The sequence below is a fragment of the Meriones unguiculatus genome, chromosome 19, assembly GCF_030254825.1.
Source record: "Meriones unguiculatus strain TT.TT164.6M chromosome 19, Bangor_MerUng_6.1, whole genome shotgun sequence".
NCBI classification, from domain to species: domain Eukaryota; kingdom Metazoa; phylum Chordata; class Mammalia; order Rodentia; family Muridae; genus Meriones; species Meriones unguiculatus.
This window is the reverse complement of record NC_083366.1, coordinates 28,590,618-28,614,895: the sequence shown is the minus strand read 5'-3', so window position 1 is coordinate 28,614,895 and position 24,278 is coordinate 28,590,618. Positions and strand designations below refer to the sequence as shown.

Genomic DNA, 24,278 nt, shown 5'->3' with positions numbered 1-24,278 from the left:
TGTGCATTTACAGACAAAGACCTACATAATTCAAAGGGTCTACAAACATAACCAGACACAACAAGAAGGTCAAAAGGTCTTGATATGCCCTCTTTTAGAAAATAAGGCTATTGCTGAAAAACAACATAAAATCACTTATGGCCAAGAAAAGGGCTTAGCAGTTAAAAGAGCTTGTCATGGAACCTGATGTTTTATTCTAAGAACCCATGTCCAAAGATATAATGGCAAGCATCTGTAAACCCGGCATTTCTACAGTGAAATAGGAAACAGGAGAGCCAGTTTATGGCCGGCTCGCATAGAGTATGTATCACAGAAGAGACCCTGCCTCAAAAAAGGTGTCAGGAGAAAACTGATGTGCAAAAGTTGCCCCCTAACCTCCACATGCATATGTAATATATGCATGCCTACTTATGCACTCTCTCTTACACACAATAATTAAAGAAAAGAAAAAAATGCAAACACTTGGAAGAACTTAGCAAACTACGAAGCTGGGGTGAACTCCAGAGAACTCATATCAAACCCAGAGTGAAAAATTTCTAAAAAGTCCTACAGTGCAGCTGCATTTTTTCTACCTTTTTAAAGAAACTGATATGATAACATTGGGACAAATGTTCTAAGAAAGACAATGGGGAAACCACCCCTATCCGCTCCCCCTCTCCCCCCACTATGAGGATGCTTCCCATGTTACCTGTGCTGGCCTTTCATGAAAGTTCTGATGAAGTTCCTCTGTCTTGTCAGTAACCAAGGGCCCTGTACACTGCTCTTTCTCCCTGGCACTGGGCCAAAGGCCTTTCTGACAGAAGCATAAAGGATGGACCCAGGAAGTTTCTGAAGAGATTGCATGACAACTCCCACATGAAGGAGAGAGGAAACCATGAGTTCTTCTTTATCCTTTATCCATGATGTTGGCCTTGAAATAATTTCATCAGAAATTGGAGGTGAGGAAGATAAACAGAGGAGACTTGTGAAACTAAGTTGGGACATAGCTGACATGAGTTTTCTTTTCATGGATTACAAGTACTACTCATATTGAAGAAGTATTAGCTAAAGCAGAAATTAGTTAAATTTTTTAAATAAATAAATAAAAATTACAAGACATCTAAATTCCAGCTGTCACTACAGCCCTCCTTTATGGGATAGCATAAGTAGCAAGTCAAATAGAGGCTCAAAGTTTTGATGACATGCTGAGGTTATTTGACACATCTGGGGAATAGATGTGACTGTGTAGTAGTGCATGGGACTAGGGAACATGATGTCCCTTTGAACTGATCTAATTCTGATGCCAGGTTTATGTCGGGTTCTCATTTATGGGCAACACTAGAAGCAATGAGGTAAAACGCTGTATACCTCAAAACAGCACCTGGACAAAATGGAGAATGCTTTCTATGCCTGAAAACCTAGGTTTTGGAGATTCCCAAACAAATGTTGGCAGGTATATTTTCAGTTTATACAGAAACACCTGATTTGAAAGAGGGTATTTCTTTTTTTTTTTTTCCTCCTTTTTTTTTTTTGAAAGAGGGTATTTCTTTTTTTTTTTTTCCTCCTTTTTTTTTTTTGAAAGAGGGTATTTCTTAATAGTAACTCTACTTGGCTGCTCTCTGAGGAACTCCTGAAAGACCAGGCAGTGTCTGTTACTTAGACTATATTTGACTCCATCATGGTTTTGGGAAAGAAATGTAGAAACACGTAGAAATGCTTCTAGTTGTACTAGTTTGCAGTTGTATACAAAATGTACATGTATTTGCTTTTCTGAGTCATTTCCCAGTCAACCTTTTATCATTTATCCATGTTATGTGAACATGGTTAAAATGGTACCATCTGTCAAGCCTACTTTAACTCATTCTCTGTGGACTTTAGTCATTTAAGGTGTGTATAGGTGCCCTGAAAGCTTGCCAACTCAGCTATACTGGCTAGCTGCCAAGCCTCAGCATTGTCCTTTCTCTGCCTTCCAGCTCTGGGGTTATAGATGTGCACCATCAAGCCAGCTTTTATGTGGGTGCCAGGGGTCTGGATGTAGGTCTACATGCTTATGCAGCAATCACTTTATCTACTGATTATGTCACCAGGCCTATGGAGTAGTCATTTTTAGTGGAAGCTAAAAAAGCTGTGGCTTTGTGAAATAGTCAAAAGATTTTTTTTAATGAAACCTCTGCATTTGAGCTTCTACTTAAATTCTATGGAAACAGTACAGTATCTTTAAGCTCCCAAAGTAGGCTTAATCCATACAACAAAGTTTAAACTTCTATCCAGTTTTAGGTCATTATGAATTTATATGAAACAGTCTTCCAGAAAAGCTGACAGATACCCAGCTATATCATAAAAGAGGTAGTAAGGAACAGGAAATAATAATGATTTCACTGTCAAACTGAACTGAATTACATACTTACATATAAAACAGCAAACTGTTCAGTAATGATTAGTTACCAGGCTATTATTTTGCTCTTCATAGCCAAAGCCTGCCTGCAGACACTCCTATTCTAGCACCTATTAGGAATCACACAAAATCTTTATTTGTCCCATGAGGTCAACTAAGTTACCAAGAAAATTCTGTGTAACTGAGCAACAAGACAACTGTCAGAGCTGCTGAGAGGAAACTGGGAGTCTGCAGCAGCCTTCAGTATAGCTGAACTGGTTACAAATCATCAGCCAGGGTGCAAGCCAGACGTAAGTGTGACTGCTAACTGACCCACACACAGCTCCAACATGTCCTGAGCTTTTTCAGAAGCTAGATACCTCATCTTATTTGGGGAAATATTATATCTGTTTGTAAGGGCTGAGGCCTTGAAAATATTTTCCAAAAAAAAAAAAAAAAAAAAGGAAATTAAAATACAGCCCTAACTTTTCAAAAGTGCATAGACACACATCACACATACAACAATGTGAGTTCTAGCACAGCACACTAAAGTAGCAAGTTCTGTGCAGACACCTAACACTGTAGGAACTCAGTAGACTCCTTAGGGCCAGACATCACTGATTCTTAATCTGAGCATGGAGATCAGAGGTTGACCAGCACTCAATGTCTTCCTCAATTATATTCCATGTTATTTTTCTCAGACAGGGTTTCTCACTGGACCTGTAGCTTACCTATTTTGCTAGACTGGTTGGTCAGCAAGCCCCAAGATTTGCCTGTCTCTAATTCCCCAGCACTGGGATAAAGACATGTACCACTGCACCCAGCTTTTTATATGGCTGGTAGGGACCCAAACTCAGATCATCATGCTTATGTAACAAGCACATTACCCACTAAGCCATTTCCCCAAGCCCTTCTTGATTCTTTTTGCTCTTCTTCCTCAGCTCCACAGGAAGGTGTGTTTCTCCAAAGAACCAGAGGCCTCCTCTGAAGTATGCAATCAGTCATCAAAAAATTACCCAAGGTAGTATTTAGAAATAAAATGTTAGGTTTAGAAACTATGCTATAATTTCTAACATTACTCAAAGCTTGCTGCTTCATTTTAAGGGTATTTAACCTGAGTTGAAGAAAGATTGTTTTGTCAGATGTGGTGGCACACCTATAATCCTAGCATTTAGGATTCTCCTACCTCAGCCTCTAGAGTTCAAAGTCAGTTTGGGCTACACAGTGAGTTTGAATCCAGAAAACACTACTAAGTAAAATCTGTGTCATAATAAAAAAAAAAAAAAGTAAAAAAAAATACCCTGTTTCAATTCTGGTTACGTGCACATATAGTTCTTAAATCTACATAGGAAGAGATGGAATATCATTTGTTGTACTTGTGAATGTTTCGTGTGGATAAAACTTTTAAAATCCTATTTTTTTCAGGATTGGAAATGTACTATGACGGTGAAATCCTTTTCAAGCACGTGAGATCCTATGCTTACTTCTCAATACCAACAAAAAGCAAGTTAAAAAAACCAAACCTGTCTACATATGTATTACAAGTTGAGTATTACTGACCCAAAATGCTTGAAATAAGAAATGCTCTGAATTTTGGCTGCTACCTTGATTTTGAAATTTTTCATATGCACAATATTTTGTGGACAGGAAACAAAATTCACTTATATTACATATGTTATTCATATATCCCAAAGATAATTTTACATGTATTTAATGATTGTGTATAAACAATAGTGGGTATAAACTGAACTTTTAGAAAAACAGGTGTCATAATTTCTTTCACCCATATGGATAGTCTGTGATTATCTGATACCAACAATTCTTCATTTCTCCAAATTTGTGTGCTACCAATGAAAAACAGTATTCTCATAATTATCACATGTAAGCATTTATCAGTGCAATATATCAGTACAAAATAGGGTACACCATTATTTCAGAAAAAAAGTAATGTGTCAGCATAACCAAGTTGCCTAGTGGTATCCTCATAATCCCTATAGCATCTGTCAGAGGAAATAATAGCAGCCATCAATCTCTACTTGTGATGATACACACACACACACACACAAATAGTTATAGGAAAGTAGTCACAAATTTTATGTTTGGAGAGAAGCAGTAGGAAAGCAGTAAGAGTCTTCTCCAGGGACAAGGAGGCATCTGCTAGCTGTGTGCTTAAAATGTTTCCTCCAGAGCCATTGGTCTTATGAACAAGGATCTGAAAGATGCCTCATGTAGTCACAAGTGATTGCTGTTCCAGTCCTTCAGTAAGTCTACCCTACCTTCTCACCATGCCATTGTTGGCACTTTTAAATGTTACCTCTACTACTATTACTATGATCACGTCTTCTATCATATTCAATGAATGAGTAACTGGAGTCTCATTGCTGATGTAGAAAAAGTTCAATATATACTTCCTCCAGCTGACAGATTCTAAAGATGTGTTTGTTTTGCATAAGGAGCTCAGGCATCCCCCCAACACCAGTACTTGACATATGGAATCCATCGATACCTTATTCATTATCAGAGCAAATAGTCCTAGGCAAGAGTCTGTGCCAACAAACATATCTGTCTTTTATCTTTGTATTCTAAACACTGTTAATGGCACAGATGACATACTATCCTTCTGAACATCTTCCCTACCCATGTCTCTGTTTAAGAAAGTGCTTTTAAGCTCGTGGTAGCTCAGTAACCAATTGGTTTCCCATAGTAAGGGGAACAGGGACTATTTCTGACATGAACTCAATGGCAGGCTCTTTGACCTCCCCAACCCCCAAGGGAGGAGCAGTCCTGCTAGGCCACAGAGGAGGACTTTGCAGCCAGCCGTGAAGATACCTGATAAAACAGGGCCAGATGAAAGGGGAGGAGGTCCTCCCTAATCGTGGACTTGGAAAGGAGCAAGGAGGAGCTGAAGGAGAGAGGATGGGATTGGGAGGGAATAAGGAAACAGGATACAGCCGGGATACAGAGTTAATAAAATGTAAATAATAATAATAACAATAATAATAATAATAATAATAGAAAGTGCTTTTATACTGACCATTCATAAAAATCCTGGTCAGATGCGTGGACTCATAAAAGCATGTGACAAGAACACTTTTTATATATTTTTTATTTTTAATATTAATTACATTTTATTAACTCTGTATCCCAGCTGTATCTCCCTCCCTCATTTCCTCTCAATCCCATCCTCCCTCCCTCATCTCCTCCCTGCCCATTTCCAAGTCCACTGATAGGGGGGACCTCTTCCCCATTCATCTGACTGTGTTTTATCAGGTATCTTCAGGACTGGCTGCAATGTCCTGCTCTGTGGCCTAGCAGGACTGCTCCTCCCATGGGGGTTGGGGAGGTCAAAGAGCCTGCCATTGAGTTCATGTCAGAAATAGTCCCTGTTCCCCTTACTAGGGTACCCACTTGGTTACTGATCTACCACGGGCTACATCTGAGCAGAGATTCTAGGTTATATCCATACATGGGCCTTGGTTGGAGAAACAGTCTCATATAAAACCCCTGTGCACAGACATATTTGGTCCTTGTGGAGCCCCTATCCTCTCCAGGACATACTAACTCCCCCTTCTTTCATATGATTCTCTGCACTCTGCCGAAGGTTTGGTTATGTGTTTTAGTATCTACTTTGATACACTGCTAGACAAAGTCTTTCAGAGGCCCTCTGTGGTAGGCTCCTGTCCTGTTACTTGTTTTCTTCTATGTCCAATGCCCATCCCATTTGTCTTTCTAAGTGAGGATTGATCATTTTACCCTGGGTCTTCTTTCTTGTTTATATTCTTTAGGTGTATAGATTTCATTATGTTTATCATATCTTATAGGTCTATATAAGTGAGTATAAACCATGTGTGTCTTTCTCCTTCTGGGATACCTAATTCAGAATGATCTTTCCTAGATCCCAACATTTGCCTCCAAATTTCATGATTTCCTCGTTTTTGATTGCTAGTAGTATTCGACTGTGTAAAAATACCACAATTTCTGTATCCATTCCTCTGTTGATAGACATCTGGGTTGTTTCCAGATTTTGGCTATTACAAGTAAAGCTGCTACAAACATGGTCGAGCAAATGTCCTTGTTGTGTACTTGAGCAATTTTTGGATAAATGCCTAGGAGTGGTATAGCTGGGTCTTGAGGAAGCGCTATTCCTAATTGTCTGTGAAAGCGCTAGATTGATTTCCAGAGTGGTTGTACAAGTTTACATTCCCACCAGCAATGGAGGACAACACATCCTCTCCAGAATGTGTTGTCATTTGAGTTTTTTATTTTAGCCATTTTGATGGGTGTAAGGTGAAATCTCAGGGTCGTTTTGATTTCCATCTCTCTGATGGCTAAGGATGTTGAGCATCTCTTTACACGTTTCTCTGTCATTCTATATTACTCTACAGAGAATTCTGTTTAGCTCTGTACCCCATTTTTTAATTGGATAGCTTGATTTATTTACTACTTCATAACTGCAATTTTGCTACTGTTGCGAACTTTAAATAATTGATATACAGAATATTTGATATGTGACTCCTGTAAAAGGGTCGTTGGACTCTCAAATAGGTCGCAACCCACAGGTTGAGAAGTGCTGCTTTAGAACAAATTTCTCAGGTTTTTGCTTAGCACAGTAGGTTCACTTGAGGATGACTTAGCATGTCTTCACACAATTATTCCTTGTAAGCATTCGTTACCTTGTAGGGACTGTCCTGCCAGTTGTACTCAGTGTCTTTCTGGGGGAACAGTAACACTGTAATATCTATGTTTCATTAGCATTACATACTTGTTTTAGCATTCCATTCTCATTGGTAATGACCTTATTACATTTGTCAATAAATATTTCTACTGTTTTGGTGACAGGAGATGTAGTTTCACCATAGATGTTTGAAATCTTGACGCAATATCTTTTTGGGGAGCTAGTGATCTATGTTTCCCAGGCTGATTCAACTCCTGGGCTCAGGTTATCCTTCCTTCTTAGCATTTAAAAATCTGGTAATATAAGCATGGATGACATCTTGCTATGGTGTGCCTTTCCTTAAAACTCTGCACAGTCATCCTGATGAATATTTAGAGTTCATTCCACTTTGTGTGTGGTGACAGATTTCTACTTGTTCCCAGATTAGCATGGCTTTAAGTGGCAGTGGATACACAGGAATACTGATAGACCCATTAAGAACAAGGCCAAGAACTTCCTTCCCAGATTATGCACAGTTTCTCTAGTTTTTGTTAATTTTGTTCATCACATTTAGTACACAACTTTAACAGGTTATCCCTCCTTGTTTCAGGTTATGCATGGTGGTCATTCAAATATACCAGGGTATATTTGAACACAAAACTGTTGTACTCACCACTTCGTAATCATAATTAATTTGCTTCATAAAATAATTTGCTCATTAAACACAGAATCTGGCTTTATACTCTACTCTGTTTTCCCAAGAATACATGGCGATGTGCTTCATGGAAAATGAGGATAAAATGAAAATGTACTTGTTATAGTACCTACATAGCTATATTTTTTTCCTTTTTGTGTATATGTGTGTGCACAATTGTGTGTGTGTGTGTGTGTGTGAAGGTCATGTGAAGGAGAAGAGTTAATATGGGATATTTTCCTAAGTCATCTCCATCTTATCTAGTGAGACAGGATCTCTTCCTAAATCTAGTGTTTATCCATTTGTCAGAACTGGCTGACCAATGAGTCCCACCCAGGTATCCTCCTCTCTCTGCTTCCCCAGTGCTATAATTATAGGTGTGCATTGCTGGACCTAGCACCCCACCCCCTTTAAAACAAAGTAGTGGGACTGAAGTCAGACTTCATGCTTCTATACTAAGCACTTTAATAAGCCATCCCCCTATTTTTTTTATGTCTCTGCACTGCTTTTAAATATTTTCTGCATAGTTAAGACTCACAGATATCATATAAACTGTCTCTAGCTCTTGTTGTGTTTTGTGGTGACAATCTCAGTCACATTAGCTTGCACAAAACAACTCTAGCATGCCATGTTTGGAAAAGTAGTGTCGTAAAGACAGCTACAAGTATGAGCAATAGAGTCCAAGAGAACACGAGCTGTGTATCAGAGATGTTAAATAGCAAAGGTTGAATGCAAGAATATATAAAAGAATAAATGGAATTCTTAAAGTTTATAAAATGTTCTTACTGAAAATAGTTCAGGATTATACACAGATATTTTGACTCTCAAAATGATAAACCTTTCCTCCTTTGACTAATTATATTTAAATTTCTGGAGGAAAAAAAAGTCTACATGAGAATTTGTCAGTGAACTCATTTGGCAAAAATTCAGACAAGGTAACCAGGCATGGTAACAAATGCTTATAAGCCTTGCACTTGTGAGGCTGAGGCAGGAGGAGGACTGTGATGATTTGAATAAAAATGGCCCCCATAAACTCATATGTTTGAATGCTCAGTCATCAGAGAGCGGTCCCCAAAGAGTGGTTAAGAGTGACACTATTTGAGAAGGATCAGGAGGAGTGGCCTTGTTGGAGAAGGTATATCACTAGGAGTGGGCTTTGAGGTTTCAAAAAGCACATGCCAGGCACAGTGTTTCTGCCTACTGCTCAGGATCAGAATATAGCTCTCAGCTAAAATCCCAGCAACATGCCTGCCTGAATTCTGCCATGTTCCCTGCCATGATGATAATGGACTAAACCTCTGAACCTGTAAGCAAGCCCCAACTTAATGCTTTCTTTTGGAAGAGTTGTCTTGGTCATGGTGTCTCTTCACAGCAATAGAACAGAGACTAAGATAGGGTCCAAGTTCAAAGCCAGACTGAGCACATATCAAGACTCCATGTTTCAGAAAACAAAACCAACAGCAATAACAACTAAATCAGATGCAGTGATCATATCATATAGCCCATCTTCTGCTCACTTAACACCTTTTAAAAATAGTGATGAAAACAAAGTGTCCTTTGAAACCAATGAGCCTAGATCCTTTCTTTGTGATGATTTCTTAAAACATCTAAGACCTCCAATGAAAACTTCATTACCAAGAACACATTTTCTGGAACAGCAAATTATCCAGTCAATTCTATACATGTGGATCACATGCTTGTGTCTTTTTTTGGTAGCTGTGCTACTGTTTAATAGCCCTGCAGAATCTTAAACACTTATATTCAAATGTCAATTCAGAGATTACTATATCCAATTCTCTCACTTTTCAGTGGAACAAACTGAGGCCTTGGAACAAGTGCCTTGGTGAAAGCTATGTGGCGCCCAAGCATCAGCAAGCCTGGGCTCAAACTCAAGACTCTACACACTTGGCCTCCACCAAACTTGATGCTCCATCTTCTTGATATCTACTCTTAGGAGCATAAATCAAACACATATTTTAAAAGTGATCCTGGAAGAGGACAATTAGGATAAACTTGTATACACCCTAAATGTGTTTCAGGTTTCCAGGTCAAAGTCAGGTTATTTAGAGGCACCTATGGTGTAATACTTCTAAAGCATAGAGACTACATTCTTGCCAATAACATGTTTTATCATCCATTTAAAGTAATGACAGGCAATTTCCAGTTTGACAAGATTAAAACTGGCTTATACTTTAAAGAATTTACAGTTTCTCAGAACTATAATATAGTTAATAATGTAACAAAATTTAAGAACATCACAGGTTTTCTTACCTAAAAAAATATTTGTAATGGTTAAATTTCATTGTCAACTTCACTGGAAGTGGAATTACCTTCTGCGGGTGCATACAAAAAGGTTTAACAGAGGAGAGAAGCTACATACTCAATGAAAGTAGTTCAGGATTCCAGATTTAGCATGAAAGGAGAAAGCTAGCTGAATACCAGCTTCATCACTCTGAGCCTTTGATTGCTGATGCAATGTAACCTGTTGCCTCCTACTCTTTCCATCGTGCCTTCCCTGTACCAATGAACTATATGCTCCATCTATGAGCCTTCCCTAAGTTTCTTTTGTCAAGTATTTCCTCAAAGCAACAAGAAAAGTAACTTACAGACTCTTCCAGTCAATATTTTTAGGAAACTCTATTTTTAATTTTTAAAAATTCTTTGACAATTTCAAGCATATGTATAATGTATTTTGGTTGTTTTCATCCTGCCATTCCCCTCCTTCATCTCCTTCCCACTCAAGCTGAGCTTCTTCTAAACAAGTTCCCCTGCCATATTCACATCTTGTTTTCACTTGTGTATGACACACTGAATTTAATTAGGACTTGGAACATACTCTCTATTAAAATAAAACACAACTTCTGCTTTTGAACAAGGAGTTTTCAATATACCTCTTCTCATAATGGAGCACACATCCATTACCTGGAATAAAAACCCACTTACAGCTAGGCCACAAAACAATGAAAAGTAAGTTACAAGCTTCGAAGACCTTCAACATGCTCATGAGTGTTGATAACTGAGAGCCTGGAGTGGTGACTGACAGCCAGCACCAGTTACTGTTGATGCTGATCAGATGATTCTTCCTTGCATCCATTTACAGGGCTTGTTTTTTCTTACTCCAGTAGAATAAATTTTACATCTCCAAAACTACTTCCTCTCCCCTGTACTGTGCTATTCTGAAGCAGGCTCAAGTGACTTATGATCAATAGTGAATAATGTTGCTTCCAGCAGAAGCATCTCAGGATACTTTAAGTCCAGGCTGTGAGATAGCTGGTCATCACAGTCTTCAGAACTCCTGATGTGGAACCATGCTGCTAAAAAGCTTAGAAATCCAAGGTTTCTTTTCTGTCCTTTTCTTTTTCTCACTTTCATTCTTTTTGTAACATGATCTTGCTATGTAGTGTCTGAAACTTACTATGTAGACCAGATAGGCCTTGAACTCACAGAGATCCTCTGCCTCTCAAGTGCTGGGGATTAAAAGTATGTCCTTCTACATCTGACTAAAGTACATTTTTCTATGAGACAACAAGTAGAGATGAAAATGAAACCACATATCCTGGGTCATGATTCAACATTTACATCATTCTACCCCCAATTAAAAGGCAGAGCTTTATACAAGACGATGAAACTTGAGTACTAAAACCTGAAAACCGGGCTAGAGAGATGGCTCAGAGGTTAGGAGCACTGGCTGCTCTTCCAGAGGCCCTGAGTTCAAGTCCCAGCAACCACATGGTGGCTCACAACCATCTATAGTGAGATCTGGTGCCCTCTTTTGGTATGAATGCATTCATGTAGATATAACACTGTATACATTAAACACACACACACACAAACACACACACACAACCTGAAAACCATGCCAGTCCCACATCTTCCTATACATCTTCTAACAACTCAGGAAAGAATGAAAAGGGAGAGAACCAGAAATATTATTTCTAACTAACCAATCTAGAAAATTCAAGAGAATCCATTTTTACATGTAAGAAATAAAGAACTCACTTTAGAGAATTTAAAGCATATTCTTAAAGCTCAACCTAAGCATTAACTACTTAATGCTTAGACATGCTTAATGCATTGACTTGCCCCTCTTTCAGTTGCTCCATTAGGACAGCTGTATACTATAACTGACATGACCCAATACCTCCGGATTGCCACAGTGAGGGCCTCTGGTGAGCTGGCACAGGGACAGATGACCTCCTGCCGAAGGCCTTTACTCTGGAAGACATTGAGAAACGCATCACAAGAAGAAATAGACCCTGGAGGGAAAGAGGGACAATGGTCAGATAAGCATAACACTGTGATTGACTTAAAATTATTACAGCAAAATAAATCTGAAGCTAGTATTCAGACATAAACAGAATAGGCACCATGGAGAAACAAAACATTTACTACAATTTATTATTTATGTTACATTGAAAGGTAATATTTGTAAACCTTTAGAAAAAAAAATTAAAAACTGCAACTTCTACATGTAAAACACTTTTGCTGACTAATGAATTTACTTTATTAACTTTCGTGAAACCTGGTCTACAACTTCTGGTATGCAAGTTCCAGAAAAATGTGTCAATCTAAAAAAAGAAAATTTCTCTTAGATTAATTTGCATTAATTAATAATACCCTAAGAAATATATAACTTTTTTTTGAGACAGGATTTCTCTGTGTAGCCTTGGATGTCCTGAATTTGCTTTTGTAGAACAGGCTGCCCTCGATCTCACAGAGATCTGCCTGCCTCTACCTCCCTGAGTGCTGGGATTACAGGCATGCGCTACTGTGCCTAACTAATGCATGACTTTCAAATACAAAGTTAACTTTGTTTTATGTAAGATGTTTTAAAGTGATGTATACAAAAAGTAATTAATTACTTTACAGTTTAGAAAATTATTTTAGAAGTAAGGGAATCATTTATAAACTAAGCTATTTGTTTCTAACTTGACTTTCACCCATCAGGCATCAAGAAAGCACAGCCTACTCTAGTTTACAAACACAGCTAAGCAGTTTACCTATGAGTTCAGAAACAGTCTTTCATTCAGTTGTCTCCTGATGTTATTATAGACAAGTATCACCAAGTTATTTCAAGGCATGTAAAGGATATTTTATGGAAATCTAGCTTATTTTATTTGAGTTTTGTTGTTTTATAATGAAGTTTTATTAAAACAAAAGCTTTACTTATTGATCAATAAAACTACAGTAGACCATAAAATAGTACTCCCTGATCTTTTATTCTATGCGAAAGAACTATCCTTAGGGACTGACCCATTTCATCCTCAAGGATTATGATCTGACTACTGCTGTAGAGTTAAGAAAACAAATTAAAAAGCAACTGAATGTTTCTTTTGACTCTAGGCCTGCAGACTGTGAACACCCTGTCTTTAATCACTCTGTTATCCTGGTCTTTAAGAAGAACACTGCTTGGTTATTTTAAGATAGTCTCAACCAATATACAGATTAGATAAAAAAATATATATATATATCAAAGTGCCAAGAATGACATGTGGAAAACAAGGAGCTCTGAGGCTTGCTCATCTCTGAATCTAAAATTGATGCTTCACTTACAAGGATTTGCTCCATCAGCCACTATTAACATGCGGAGGGAGGACAAGTTGACATCTCTCTGATCTCTATGTGCTACAAGTGCCCAGTGCATGTCTCTTGATTTCACGCAAGCCACTTTAGCTACAAAGGAAAATAGAAGTTATCATGTGTCACCGCCAGACTGTGTGGAGCTGAAGAAAACAGGAAACTGTGATTCATGGGGAATGGTGAATTAGCTTGTCACCAAATCACCCGCAAGCCCAGGAGAGACCAACCTTTGTACTGGCAGACCTTCTGGATCCAGGAGAGGGGGTTTACCTTCATCAGTGAGTACGGGATGCTGATGACGTGCATCATGTTCATGACACTCTGGAACCAAAGAATGAACACAGAAGTAAGCAAAGAGGTGGAGGTACAAGAGCAGAAGGCTCACTGTTCTAATGCAGGGAAAGTATGTAAGCAAAGGCACAGCAGGCAGCAGAAACAAACAGAAGCACTTCAAGGAGTTACTGAGGTTGACTAACACAAGAGAAGTTTTCAGGGGACAAGATGGCTGACTCAAGTTAGGCTCAGTATTCTTAGGGTATACTCTGGTAAAACCTATTAAGACAAAACACCCTCTTAGAGTTTAGTCCATCCTATCTGCTCAACTACTCCTGACAGGTAAAAAGAATTTAAGTCCAAATCCTTTTCTCATTAAAATATTGCATTAGGAAGAACCCCAAAAGGGTCATCCTTGTGCTTAGGGAGATATGGCTCAGTTGGTGGCATGCCTGCCAGGCAAGCATAAAGATGTAAGTTTTGAGCCCCTAGCAACCATGTAAAAAGCTGTACATGGTGTTATGTAATGCAGCACTTAGAGAAGTGAGGAGGCACAGACAGGGAAATCCCTGAAGCTCACTGGCTAGCCAGCCTAATCCAGTCAATGAGCTCCAGCTTCTGGGTTGGGGATTTAGTTCAGTGGTAAAGGGGTTTAGTTCAGTTGCCTAGCAAGGACCTGGGTTCGGTCCTCAGCTCTGGAAAAAAACAAACAAACAAGGTAATGAGCTCCAGCTTCACAGAGTGAAGACCCTGTCTCAAAAAAATACACACTAGATATTTACTTTTGCCTTCTACATACACACACACACACATACATGGGCACATATACGGGCACATACACAGAGCATAACATACACACAACACACCATATATGCCCCTAATAAGAAAATTATATGTAAACACCTAAGATATTTATGGGAAAACTGTTCATCACTACAAACCAGGAAAATGCAAGTCAAAACTACAATGAGTTATCAACCCTCTCAGAATGGCTATTATTAAAAAAAAAAAAGAAGAAGAAAGAAAAAAAAGAAAAAAAAAGCTTGCAAATAGTCAAAGAAGAAGTAATCTCAAAGAGAATTTGTAGGAATGTATATTAGTATAGCAATAGTGTAAAATAGTTTGAAGACTGCAAAACACACATACAAACAACCATAGCAAGACAGCTACAATGGGATGTACCAGGATCACTACCAGGCATACTGAAATCAGTATGCTGAAGAGACATCACACTCATGAGCTTACTGTAGCACTATCTATAACAGATAAGATACAGATTTAAGCTAGGTATCTATCAATAGAAGAATGGATAGAAAATGTGATACATACAGTGGAATATTTTTGAAACATAAGAATGGAACTGTGGGGGGGATGTCACACACCTTTAATCTCAGCACTTGGGAGGCAGAGGCAAGCGGATCTATGTGAGTTCAAGGCTAGCCTGGTCTACAAAGTGAGTCCAGGACAGCCAAAATTACACAGAAAATCCTGTCCCGAAAACAAACAAACAATAAAAACAAAAATGGAACCTTGCTGAATGTTGCGATATGAATATAACTGGAGGACATTATGTTAATCAAAATCAGTCACACAGAAAGACAGAATATTGCATGGTGTTATTTTTATGTGGAAGTTAAAATGTGGGTTTCAAAGAAGAAAAAAAAATACAGTAGTCTTATTAGGTGCTTAATATGTGAATTCAGATGTGATGAACGGGTGGTAAATGCACACAAAATACAGCTAGATGGGAAGATGAACCTCTAGTATACTGTGCTTAATCTTAGTCAAATGACCAAGAAGTGATAACTTTTAATTTTCTATAGGATAGTAGTGTAACAAAGGCAAAAAAGACTCATAGCTTCAGTGTAACTACTAGGGAAATTCTGAATGTTTTTGGAAAACAATGCTACATGTTCCATGCCAACTCTTCTGCTCTCATCTTAACACATATTACATCTACTAAAATTCCATGGGACTACTTGAACATGTAACTGTCAACTACAAACAAATACACAACATTTAGTTTTATAGTCTTTCATTCTAAAACTTCACTTCCTTTTCCAAAAAGAATGTAATAATTGTTTCCAAAATTAATTTTGCTGGTTAGGAGACTGTAAGGCATGAAACTTTGGAAAGCTGTCAGCACCAGTGTTATATCTAGCCTTGGCCAATGTATATTGAGATTCTAAGACAGATAGTTCCTTAAAGTGGATGATAAAAATAAAAATTGACTGTATAAATGTTTGATGCACATAGGTTGTGATTAAAATTCAGGAGTTTTACACGTAGCTTGGATCTGTTACATAGCACCACGAAGGACTACAGACTGTAAACATCAAGTCAATGCTTTTTGGCTTGGCTTTTGTGCACTGAAAATCAGTATTTCAAAGGGAGAAGCTCCAAGTGAAAATGAAAGGACCACTGTAGAACCCCTACCAGGAAGAGGTCTCTACAGAACCTGTGCAACCCTAAGCTGCTTTTAGGGGCTTCTTCCCACTGAGTTCTAAGAAGAAGGAGCTTCTGCACCTCCAGGATGAGGCAGAGTGTGTGCTACCATGTGTTCAATCATCAGGCTTTAGGAGGAGTCAACAAAAGGGCAGTTTGTGAGTCTAAGTACTGCAGAAAGGGATGTAGAACAATAGAATTAAAGTGTGCTGTCAACAAAAGAGCAACTTGAGCAGAACTGGTGACACTCTTAGTGGAGGCTGGATAAACCAGGCATACAGAAGACAATGCATAATCAGAAGCAAGGCATATGCTACTAGAGGTACTAACTCTGACCATAACCATTTCTGTTCTCATGAACATGACAATAGAAGCACATGTATCACAAATGCAGGCAGACTATGTGCTTAATCACTACCAAGCCACACCATTCTTATGCCAAACACAACAAGTAAGACCCGACCCCCCCCATCTACTTGGGAGGCGGAGGTAGGATGATTTCAAGGCCAGTCTAGATAACTTATTGAGACTCTATCTCAAACCCCCCCCCCAAAAGTCAGGCTATAGCTCAGTGGTAGCATTTGCCTAATATCCAAAAATCCCTGCATTTAATTTTCAGTCCTAAAGAGAGCTTCTTATGCACATGAATATGGCACTCACTAGAGTCATAGCTACAGTAGGGGCAGAGCCTTGAGTGCAGGTTTCTTAAATCTCTAACCCCGAACCTGTGTTATTCTCTCTGCTCCAGCACATGTTAGCCTGCCAACATTCTGAACCATGCTTCTTCATTCCTATATATAAAAACATCCAGACATTATAAGTAAGCCTACTAGAACACAGAGGCCAGAAGGGGCCATGAGCAGACTATCTACAAGATACTTACATATTCATGGGTCATACAAATAAAATAGGTCTGGCTCACTAACAAGTAACAAACTAATATTTATATTCCTAACATTTATGTAAAAATTACTGGGGTTTTCTACTTCGGAAAATAAATTATGAGGAAGCTTAAGAAACTATTAAGAAAACAAACCAGTCAAAACTTCCTTATATGAAATAGGTGGGAAATCCCAAGCAGGCATTTTTTTTTCCTTTTCTTAAGTGCCAAGAATACCTTCCTAGTCTAAAGTCATTTCTCTACTACAGTATCCACAGTTAGTTCAGCACCACCACTTTTCAAGTGGCACTGAAAATGAGACAAATATCTCTCCATAATTCATATTAATTTTTTATTTTAAGGCCAAGTCTAAAATCCTTTCTTCCTTGCCAATAATCTATTACTAGACCCCCCGACTCTTAAAAAAAAAAGTAGTAAGAACATTCTAGCTAGAATCGAAAAGCTATCTTGACAGATAAGGTACCAGTAACACCAACAGGAAACCTTCAGAGCCCAAATTTAGTAAAGACCTTGGTACCTCTATATAGCTATTGCCTCAATATATGGGTCCAAGATTTTTTAAAAAAAGTTTTTCTAAGACTACTTGTCTTTATTGTACTGTTGCAGTAAGCTGGCTGAGTAGACAATGTGACTCTTAATACAATATTTCTTTTTTTATAATGTGAGAAGAGACCTTGCAGAAGTTGGACACACTTCCATATTAGATACAAGAGGCATGAAAGGGGCTTACTTACTGTCAGTATGCCATGCCAGAGCCCCACATCCTTCTTGAAGTCTAGAACATTCACAATAGTTTCAGCTGTACAAAAGAAGAATTATAAGTTTTACTTGATATGATAGGGCAGTATCAGTGAAACTGAAAGGAAAACCCAAACCTGAGGGGTCATCCTGGATCTTAGAAGAATACCATATCACTCTGTCTTTACAGAAATTCTATAGTCACTCATAGACCACTAAGGAGTGCTGGCCAGGCTGGAGAATGTTTCCAGTATAACATTCAGGCATGTAAGTAAATGCAATACCTACCCACATATCACCACTGAAAAACATTTTACTGTATCAGACACCGTGGGGCAGGCTTGTGATCTCAGCACTTGGGATGATCACAACTTTGAGACCAAGGCTGGGCTGCACAACTAACTCAAAGCCAGATTGGAGATATAGTAAGACTTCTAAAATCACTGTCATATAACAACTCCCCATCCCCATAAAAAAAAAAAAAAAAAAACCCTGCAAAAAACCTACAACCATATACCTTCCTATTTGTTTCTGCCTTCCTGAGATTTTCTTTTAATTTCTCCAACATAAGACTGTGTTGTCACAATAGGAAAACACGAAGGGCAATTTTTGGCAGTGCATAGGCTTGTTTTGTCACTTCAGAACTCTTTAAGGGTGATGGGGTGGGACAATCAAGAAGGAGAGATACATCAAGATAGGGCTGTATTGAAGCAGCACAGGAATAAGAGTTTATGGTCTCTTCATTCTGTCTGAAAATATTTACCAAAGGTTTAAGCATTCTATTTTATTTCCTGATCTCCTATCAGAGAATAAAATGGACCAGGAAGACTAATTTAAAATACAGATATCCAAAGAAAAATATCCTAGATTACTTTTTATAAAGTAATGAAATTATATATACTGTATAATGTATATAAATTTATATATTTATATATATAATATAAATGTATATATATATATATATTTGCTTCTGATACCTAAAAGGTGACAGCTCTGGATCTTCAAAGCATGTAGACCAAGACACACAAGTAAGTATGTTTTGGCAAAAGGAATAATAGAGATTAGAGTCAGTGTTTCTTGAAGTATTAGTCTAACCATTAATACAGCATGTATAGGAAACACATTATTCATAAAACAGGAAAAGATAAGGAGATCACATGAACAGCAGGAAATAGGAAAGTCACTTAGTAGTGGAGCTAGGGACCACTGCTGGCATCTTCAGGTCCCAGATACTGCTTGTCTGCTGTGACTGTGCCCTCCCTTTACAGTTGGGGAACAAGCCAGAGGTTCCTGAAGCTGTTGCTTTAGCTGTTCCTTCTCTTGATCCACTCAAACCTATTGCCATGGTTACTGCCACTCACTCTGCTTCTCATAATCAGGGGAAACACACCAGGGAAAGTAACTGTCCTCCAGCAAAGCTTGAAAAATCTATTCTCAAAACTCCTTATTTAATAATGAAGAGTGGGCTGAAACATGGCGCTTACACAGAAAGAGTTTCTAAAAGCATAGTCATGTGCAGGTGGGGATTAGTGCATGTGTGCCAATTGAGAGGTGATCACACATTTCCAAATCTATGTGGTGAAGTTCGCATACTTCTTTTGAGACTTAACCTTCAAGGACATATTAAATGAGGATATAGGCAGGGCTCCATAGGAGCACACATGGAAAATGTCACATGAGGACACTGTAAGAATGCATCATCTAGAAGGACAGTAGAGCCCCCATTACCAGCACTCTCATTTTGGATTTTCAGCTGAAGTCCCTGTGCCTATGTTAACACCAGTTCAAGCTGCATCACTACTACTTATTAGTTGGGCACAAACAGAATGATACTTTGATGGGTACCAGTAGGAACCACACAGGCTAGCTCGCAATCAGGCATCCCCAGTCAGTGGGGAATCTCCAAAAACCCAGATCCAAGGGAGTCTCAGGGCCATCCCCACCTTCTGTATAGCCGCAGGCCTGTGTGAGTGCCTGACAGTGTGTCAGCAGTGCTATCCTCGTCACGGTCACCCCAAGAACACTTCCATCTTTACACGTCTTATACTGAAAAGAGACAGAAAATATGGAAAAGTTTTTTGATAAACAAATTCCTGATCCTTAGTCAACAGCTCCTAGTTATTTGAGACACTGAGTTCTCACCATCCTGGAACTAGTAAAATGAGGAGAAATGCCATCTTTTCCCAGTAAACATATTCAGACCCTGTGGAAGAATGACATTCATCTTACCTCAATATAAGCTGTGTCGTTATTTGCATCTTTGATGTGTGGAAACCAATCCCTAGGAGGTTTAGAGAGGTGTTTTGATTCTGTGACAAACCACAGCAGCTTTGGCCAACCTTGGAAATAAATCATAAATTCCTTTTAAGTAAATAGAACCCAAAAATCAGGTCTGTGGATTTCTTTCTTTATTTTTTCACACATTGCTTTCGAATACCACTTCAGTCTATATAGAATCTTTGGTATTCTCCTATGCTAAATTGAAGACAGTGTCATTAAAAGCATGCTCAAGACACTGCTAGCTACATTATCACCCAAAGATTAGGACTACATGTATTATCAGAAATGTTGACAGATCAGAAAAGTTCTGTCCTGGACTCAACAGGACACTCCTCCACAAGTGAACAGCCAGTCTATAAAATGAAGAATCCAAAGGGGAAGCAAATTCTCAGGGGCTCTGTAGCATACCTTTGAACTGTGGGATCTCTCCTGTTGGGCTTTTTGGAAGTCCTTTGTGACAGGCATCACTAGTCAAGGCAACAGTTACTCCACAGCTTCCAAGCAAGAAACCTATCTGCTGACTCCCTGCATCCTGAAAGGTGATCAAGGAGACAGTTAAGAATTGAAGACAAAACTGCTCCCCTAGACAAAGCATGGCCTCATAGAAATGAACTGCTCTCCCCAAAACCCTTCTCCCCAATCCCATGTATGTGTGTGTTGAGAGAGAGAGAGAGAGAGAGAGAGAGAGAGAGAGAGAGAGATTGAAAGGAAGAAAGAGAGAGCTCACAAGCATGAGCTCACACATAAAGAAGTTGGGTGGGTAGAAAAGTTGAGAGGATATATGAGGGGTTAGGGAAAGGGAAAATGATCAAAATATATAAAAATTTAATTAAAAATAAAAACAATAATGTTTCATATAGTGGAGAGAAATTATCTACTACATAAACACCTTACAACCTTATTTCCATACTTTTAAATATTGGTTATCGAGATATCACATCTGGTAGGGTACAGAACCAACAGAAATCTTTACCTAGACTAATAACAACAGGACCACCTTTTCTACCTTGCATATATCACATCTCAATGGAGTAACCAACACATACTAAAATGGACTATGGTACAGAAAAATAAGTCTGGAGACAGAAAGCCCAGGAAGGTACCAAAGCTGCCAGAACTGAATGTCACCTTTCAGCAGATGTCACAGATGGGCTGTCCCTGGCTGCAACACTCTCAGGAACTGTCTCCCTATGTGAGTTTTATTGCCCCTGTATCCAGCTTGCTTCTCATAAAGACAGATGATAAGCATCCAAGTCACCTAGATTCACCTTCTTTCCCATCAGCTCTGTGACTACGCTGTTGACTTGAAAAGTAAAAATCAGAGTCTCAGAGTACCAGCATTTCTGGAACTAAAAACATATCATGGTGTAGAAAAGTCCAGGCTATTCCCAGCTTGACCCTACGAACAACCTTCATGATGACTGGCTTGTTGACTCTCCTGCCTTTCCCAGAAAGTCATTGGGCAAAACACAGTACTTCCACCTATGTATTCACCAGCATTGACATTCAAAGCTGTTGTCTGCCAAGTGTTTAGACTTAGTATTTTTCCAATTTAGGTTTAAAGCTATTATAGTTTCTTTACATGGATTTTTTTTATAGAAAAACAGATAGGAAGGTAATTGCATAATTAGTACAACCCTGCAATGGGAAAGGTAATATAGACCTCCTCATTAAGTAGGGTCACTCCATTTTTTGGAGACACTTTCTATGGAGCATTTTTTGGACAGTATGTTGCAATACTGTCACAAATAAAGTCAAGTGTTGGTATAATGTTCTTTTGAAATGTATAGACCTTACCTTTGTTTATTCAAATGCTGATTTCTCTCCCCCACTCTCTGGTTTCAGTCCAGATATTATATTGTGATGCTTATTCTAAGCATCACCTGTCTCATCTTTGTGTAAACTTCCAAACAAAGCAACTAGCCACAATGCTGAGTAGGGAAAGCAAAGAGGGGATGAGCTGGAGGACAAGAAAGAGTGGGAGGAAAAAAGGCAGGAGAGAGCTGGAGGACAGATCTTGGAACAGCGTGGAGAGAATGAACCAGACCTAAGATTTCACAAAAAGCAAGTATAATGGGTAAAATCTAAATGTTAGGAAACTATGAGGGCTTGGAGTTTTAGGAGGGAGTAACTACTGCCCAGCATTGTGTTCTAGGTTAATTAAACAAATCCCAGTGATTTGGGTATACAGCTATTTAGGATCAACAGCAGCATTACCAGAAGATATATCAATAGTAAATAATAATCACCACCTACAACAGTCAAGATCAAACACCACTCCTCTAAGGAGATGATGCAGGCAGGCAGAAGAGGTAGGTTTTCAGCAGCAGTAAGTGGACTGCCTCTCAAGCTTATGAATGCCTTCCTGAGTCAGGCATACACCAGAGCTGTCTCCCAGTAGGGAGTGACTGGGGTCAAAGTTATTCACAGGTACTTGAAGCATAAGAGGGTATGACACTAACCCTGGACCTAAAGCCAGGAGCCCACCCTCCCCTATATTCCAAGTATATAAGTGTATGCATGGGAGAGTGACTTATTACCCCCACACAACAAATTCATTTACATAAATAGACCCTTAAATGATAAAAACTTAATTAAGTTGAAAGAGCATTTGCTAGGCTTTTATGAATTCCTGAGATTCAATTCCCAATATTGAGAGAATTTTAAGAAAAAGAAGGAACATGAGAAGTGGGGGAGGTGGGAGATGGGAGGAGAAGTAAAGGAGGAAGAAGAGAGGAGGACAAGGAGAGCTGTACAATATTGAAAAGTGGAAGCTTTAGAATAGAAAGACCAAGATATCAAAACTGCCATCTAGTATTAAATGTTGTCTCTAATTGAATCTCCTAGTCTACAACATACCTCCCCAGGGGCTAGACATTAGCTTCAGAAGAACTTGGTCAGGTCACTCACAGCCCCTGTGGGGTGATACCAAACACACAAACACACAAGACAGAGCTAGCTTCCCCTACAGCCTTCTACATCCAACAATCAACTAAGATGGTGGGATGAAGTAATGAACTCCAAAGAGACTGCATCAAAACAAGGGTCAAGGAAAGAACTTATTGGTGTTCAGAGTCTCTGCTCCTGACCCAAGGACAGGGTAAACAGATACAAGCCACACAGCAGCAATTGCTTCCTATGGTCTACAAGGTCTCTGGAAAGGTATTTGCCTCCATCTGGCTGGATGACAGACCAAGCCAGGGAAAGTTACCACAATTTCACGATGTGAAATGAGATAAATGCTCCAAGACACACACCCTGACCTTGACATCATTTGCCAAAAAACTTTGCCCCTAAAAATAAGCATGGTTCTGACAGGTAGTTCCTTCCCAGTAAGAGTAGGTATTCAGACACACTCAGAGAGGAGGAGAGGCAGCCTTGGGTCACCACAACTCCCCACCGCTCCCCAGATTAAGGGTAGCAGACCAAAGTTTGTAACTTTCCCCGTGTTTAAGAAAACCCAAATTCTAATTGGGTTACTTGATTTGTTGCTGCTTAACTTCTTTAGTTCTTTATATATTCTGAATATTAGCTCTCTGTCAGATATAGGGTAAGTGAAGATCCTTTCCCAATCTGTAGGCTATCTTTTTGTTCTGAAGACAGTGTCCTTTGCTTTACAGAAGCTTCTCAGTTTCATGAGGTGCCATTTATTGATTGTTGATCTTAGAGCCTGTGCTGTTGGTGTTCTGCTCAGGAAGTTGTCTCCTGTGCCAATGAGTTCAAGGCTCTTCCCCAATTTTTCTTCTAAGTGGTTTAATGTGTCTGGTTTTATGTTAAGGTCTTTGATCCACTTGGATTTTAGTTTTGTGTAGGGTGATAAGAATGGATCTGTTTGCATTTTTCTAAATGTAGACATCCAGTTAGACCAGCACCATTTGTTGAAGATGCTATCTTTTTTCCATTGTATGGTTTTGTATCTTTGTCAAAAATCAGGTGTCCATAAGTGTGTGGGTTTATTTTCTAAAAGATGCTCAAGTATACAACAAGGACATTTGCTCAACCAAGTTCATAGCAGCTCTATGTGTAATAACCAGAACCTGGAAACAACCCAGATGTCCCTCAACTGAGGAATGGATACAGAAATTGTGGTACATTTGCACAATGGAATACTACTCAGCAATTTAAGACAAAGAAATTATGAAATTTGCAGGCAAATGTTGGGATCCAGAAATGATCATCCTGAGTGAGGTATCCCAGAAACAGAAAGACACACATGGTATATATACACTTATAACTGGATATTACACATGTAATGTAGGATAATCATACTAAAATCTGTACAGCTAAGGAAGCTAATCAAGAAGAAGGACCCTGGTAAGATGCTCAATCTTCATTCAGAAAGGCAAATGAGATGGACATC

The 24,278-nt window shown here is 38.9% G+C and overlaps 1 protein-coding gene across 6 annotated transcripts in view; it reads right to left on the bottom strand.

The window, feature by feature from the left end:
- Window positions 1-24,278, bottom strand: part of Dip2c (disco interacting protein 2 homolog C) — a 408,243-nt gene that overhangs the window by 92,902 nt on the left and 291,063 nt on the right. For all 6 annotated transcript variants that reach the window (XM_060372683.1, XM_060372685.1, XM_060372684.1 and 3 more), the window contains 7 exons: window positions 20,327-20,450; window positions 19,868-19,977; window positions 19,582-19,684; window positions 17,635-17,699; window positions 13,509-13,602; window positions 13,255-13,374; window positions 11,843-11,957 (listed from right to left, as the gene is read on the bottom strand). In XM_060372683.1, the coding sequence (XP_060228666.1) occupies window positions 11,843-11,957; window positions 13,255-13,374; window positions 13,509-13,602; window positions 17,635-17,699; window positions 19,582-19,684; window positions 19,868-19,977; window positions 20,327-20,450 (731 nt within the window). The remainder of the gene's footprint in view (window positions 1-11,842; window positions 11,958-13,254; window positions 13,375-13,508; window positions 13,603-17,634; window positions 17,700-19,581; window positions 19,685-19,867; window positions 19,978-20,326; window positions 20,451-24,278) is intronic.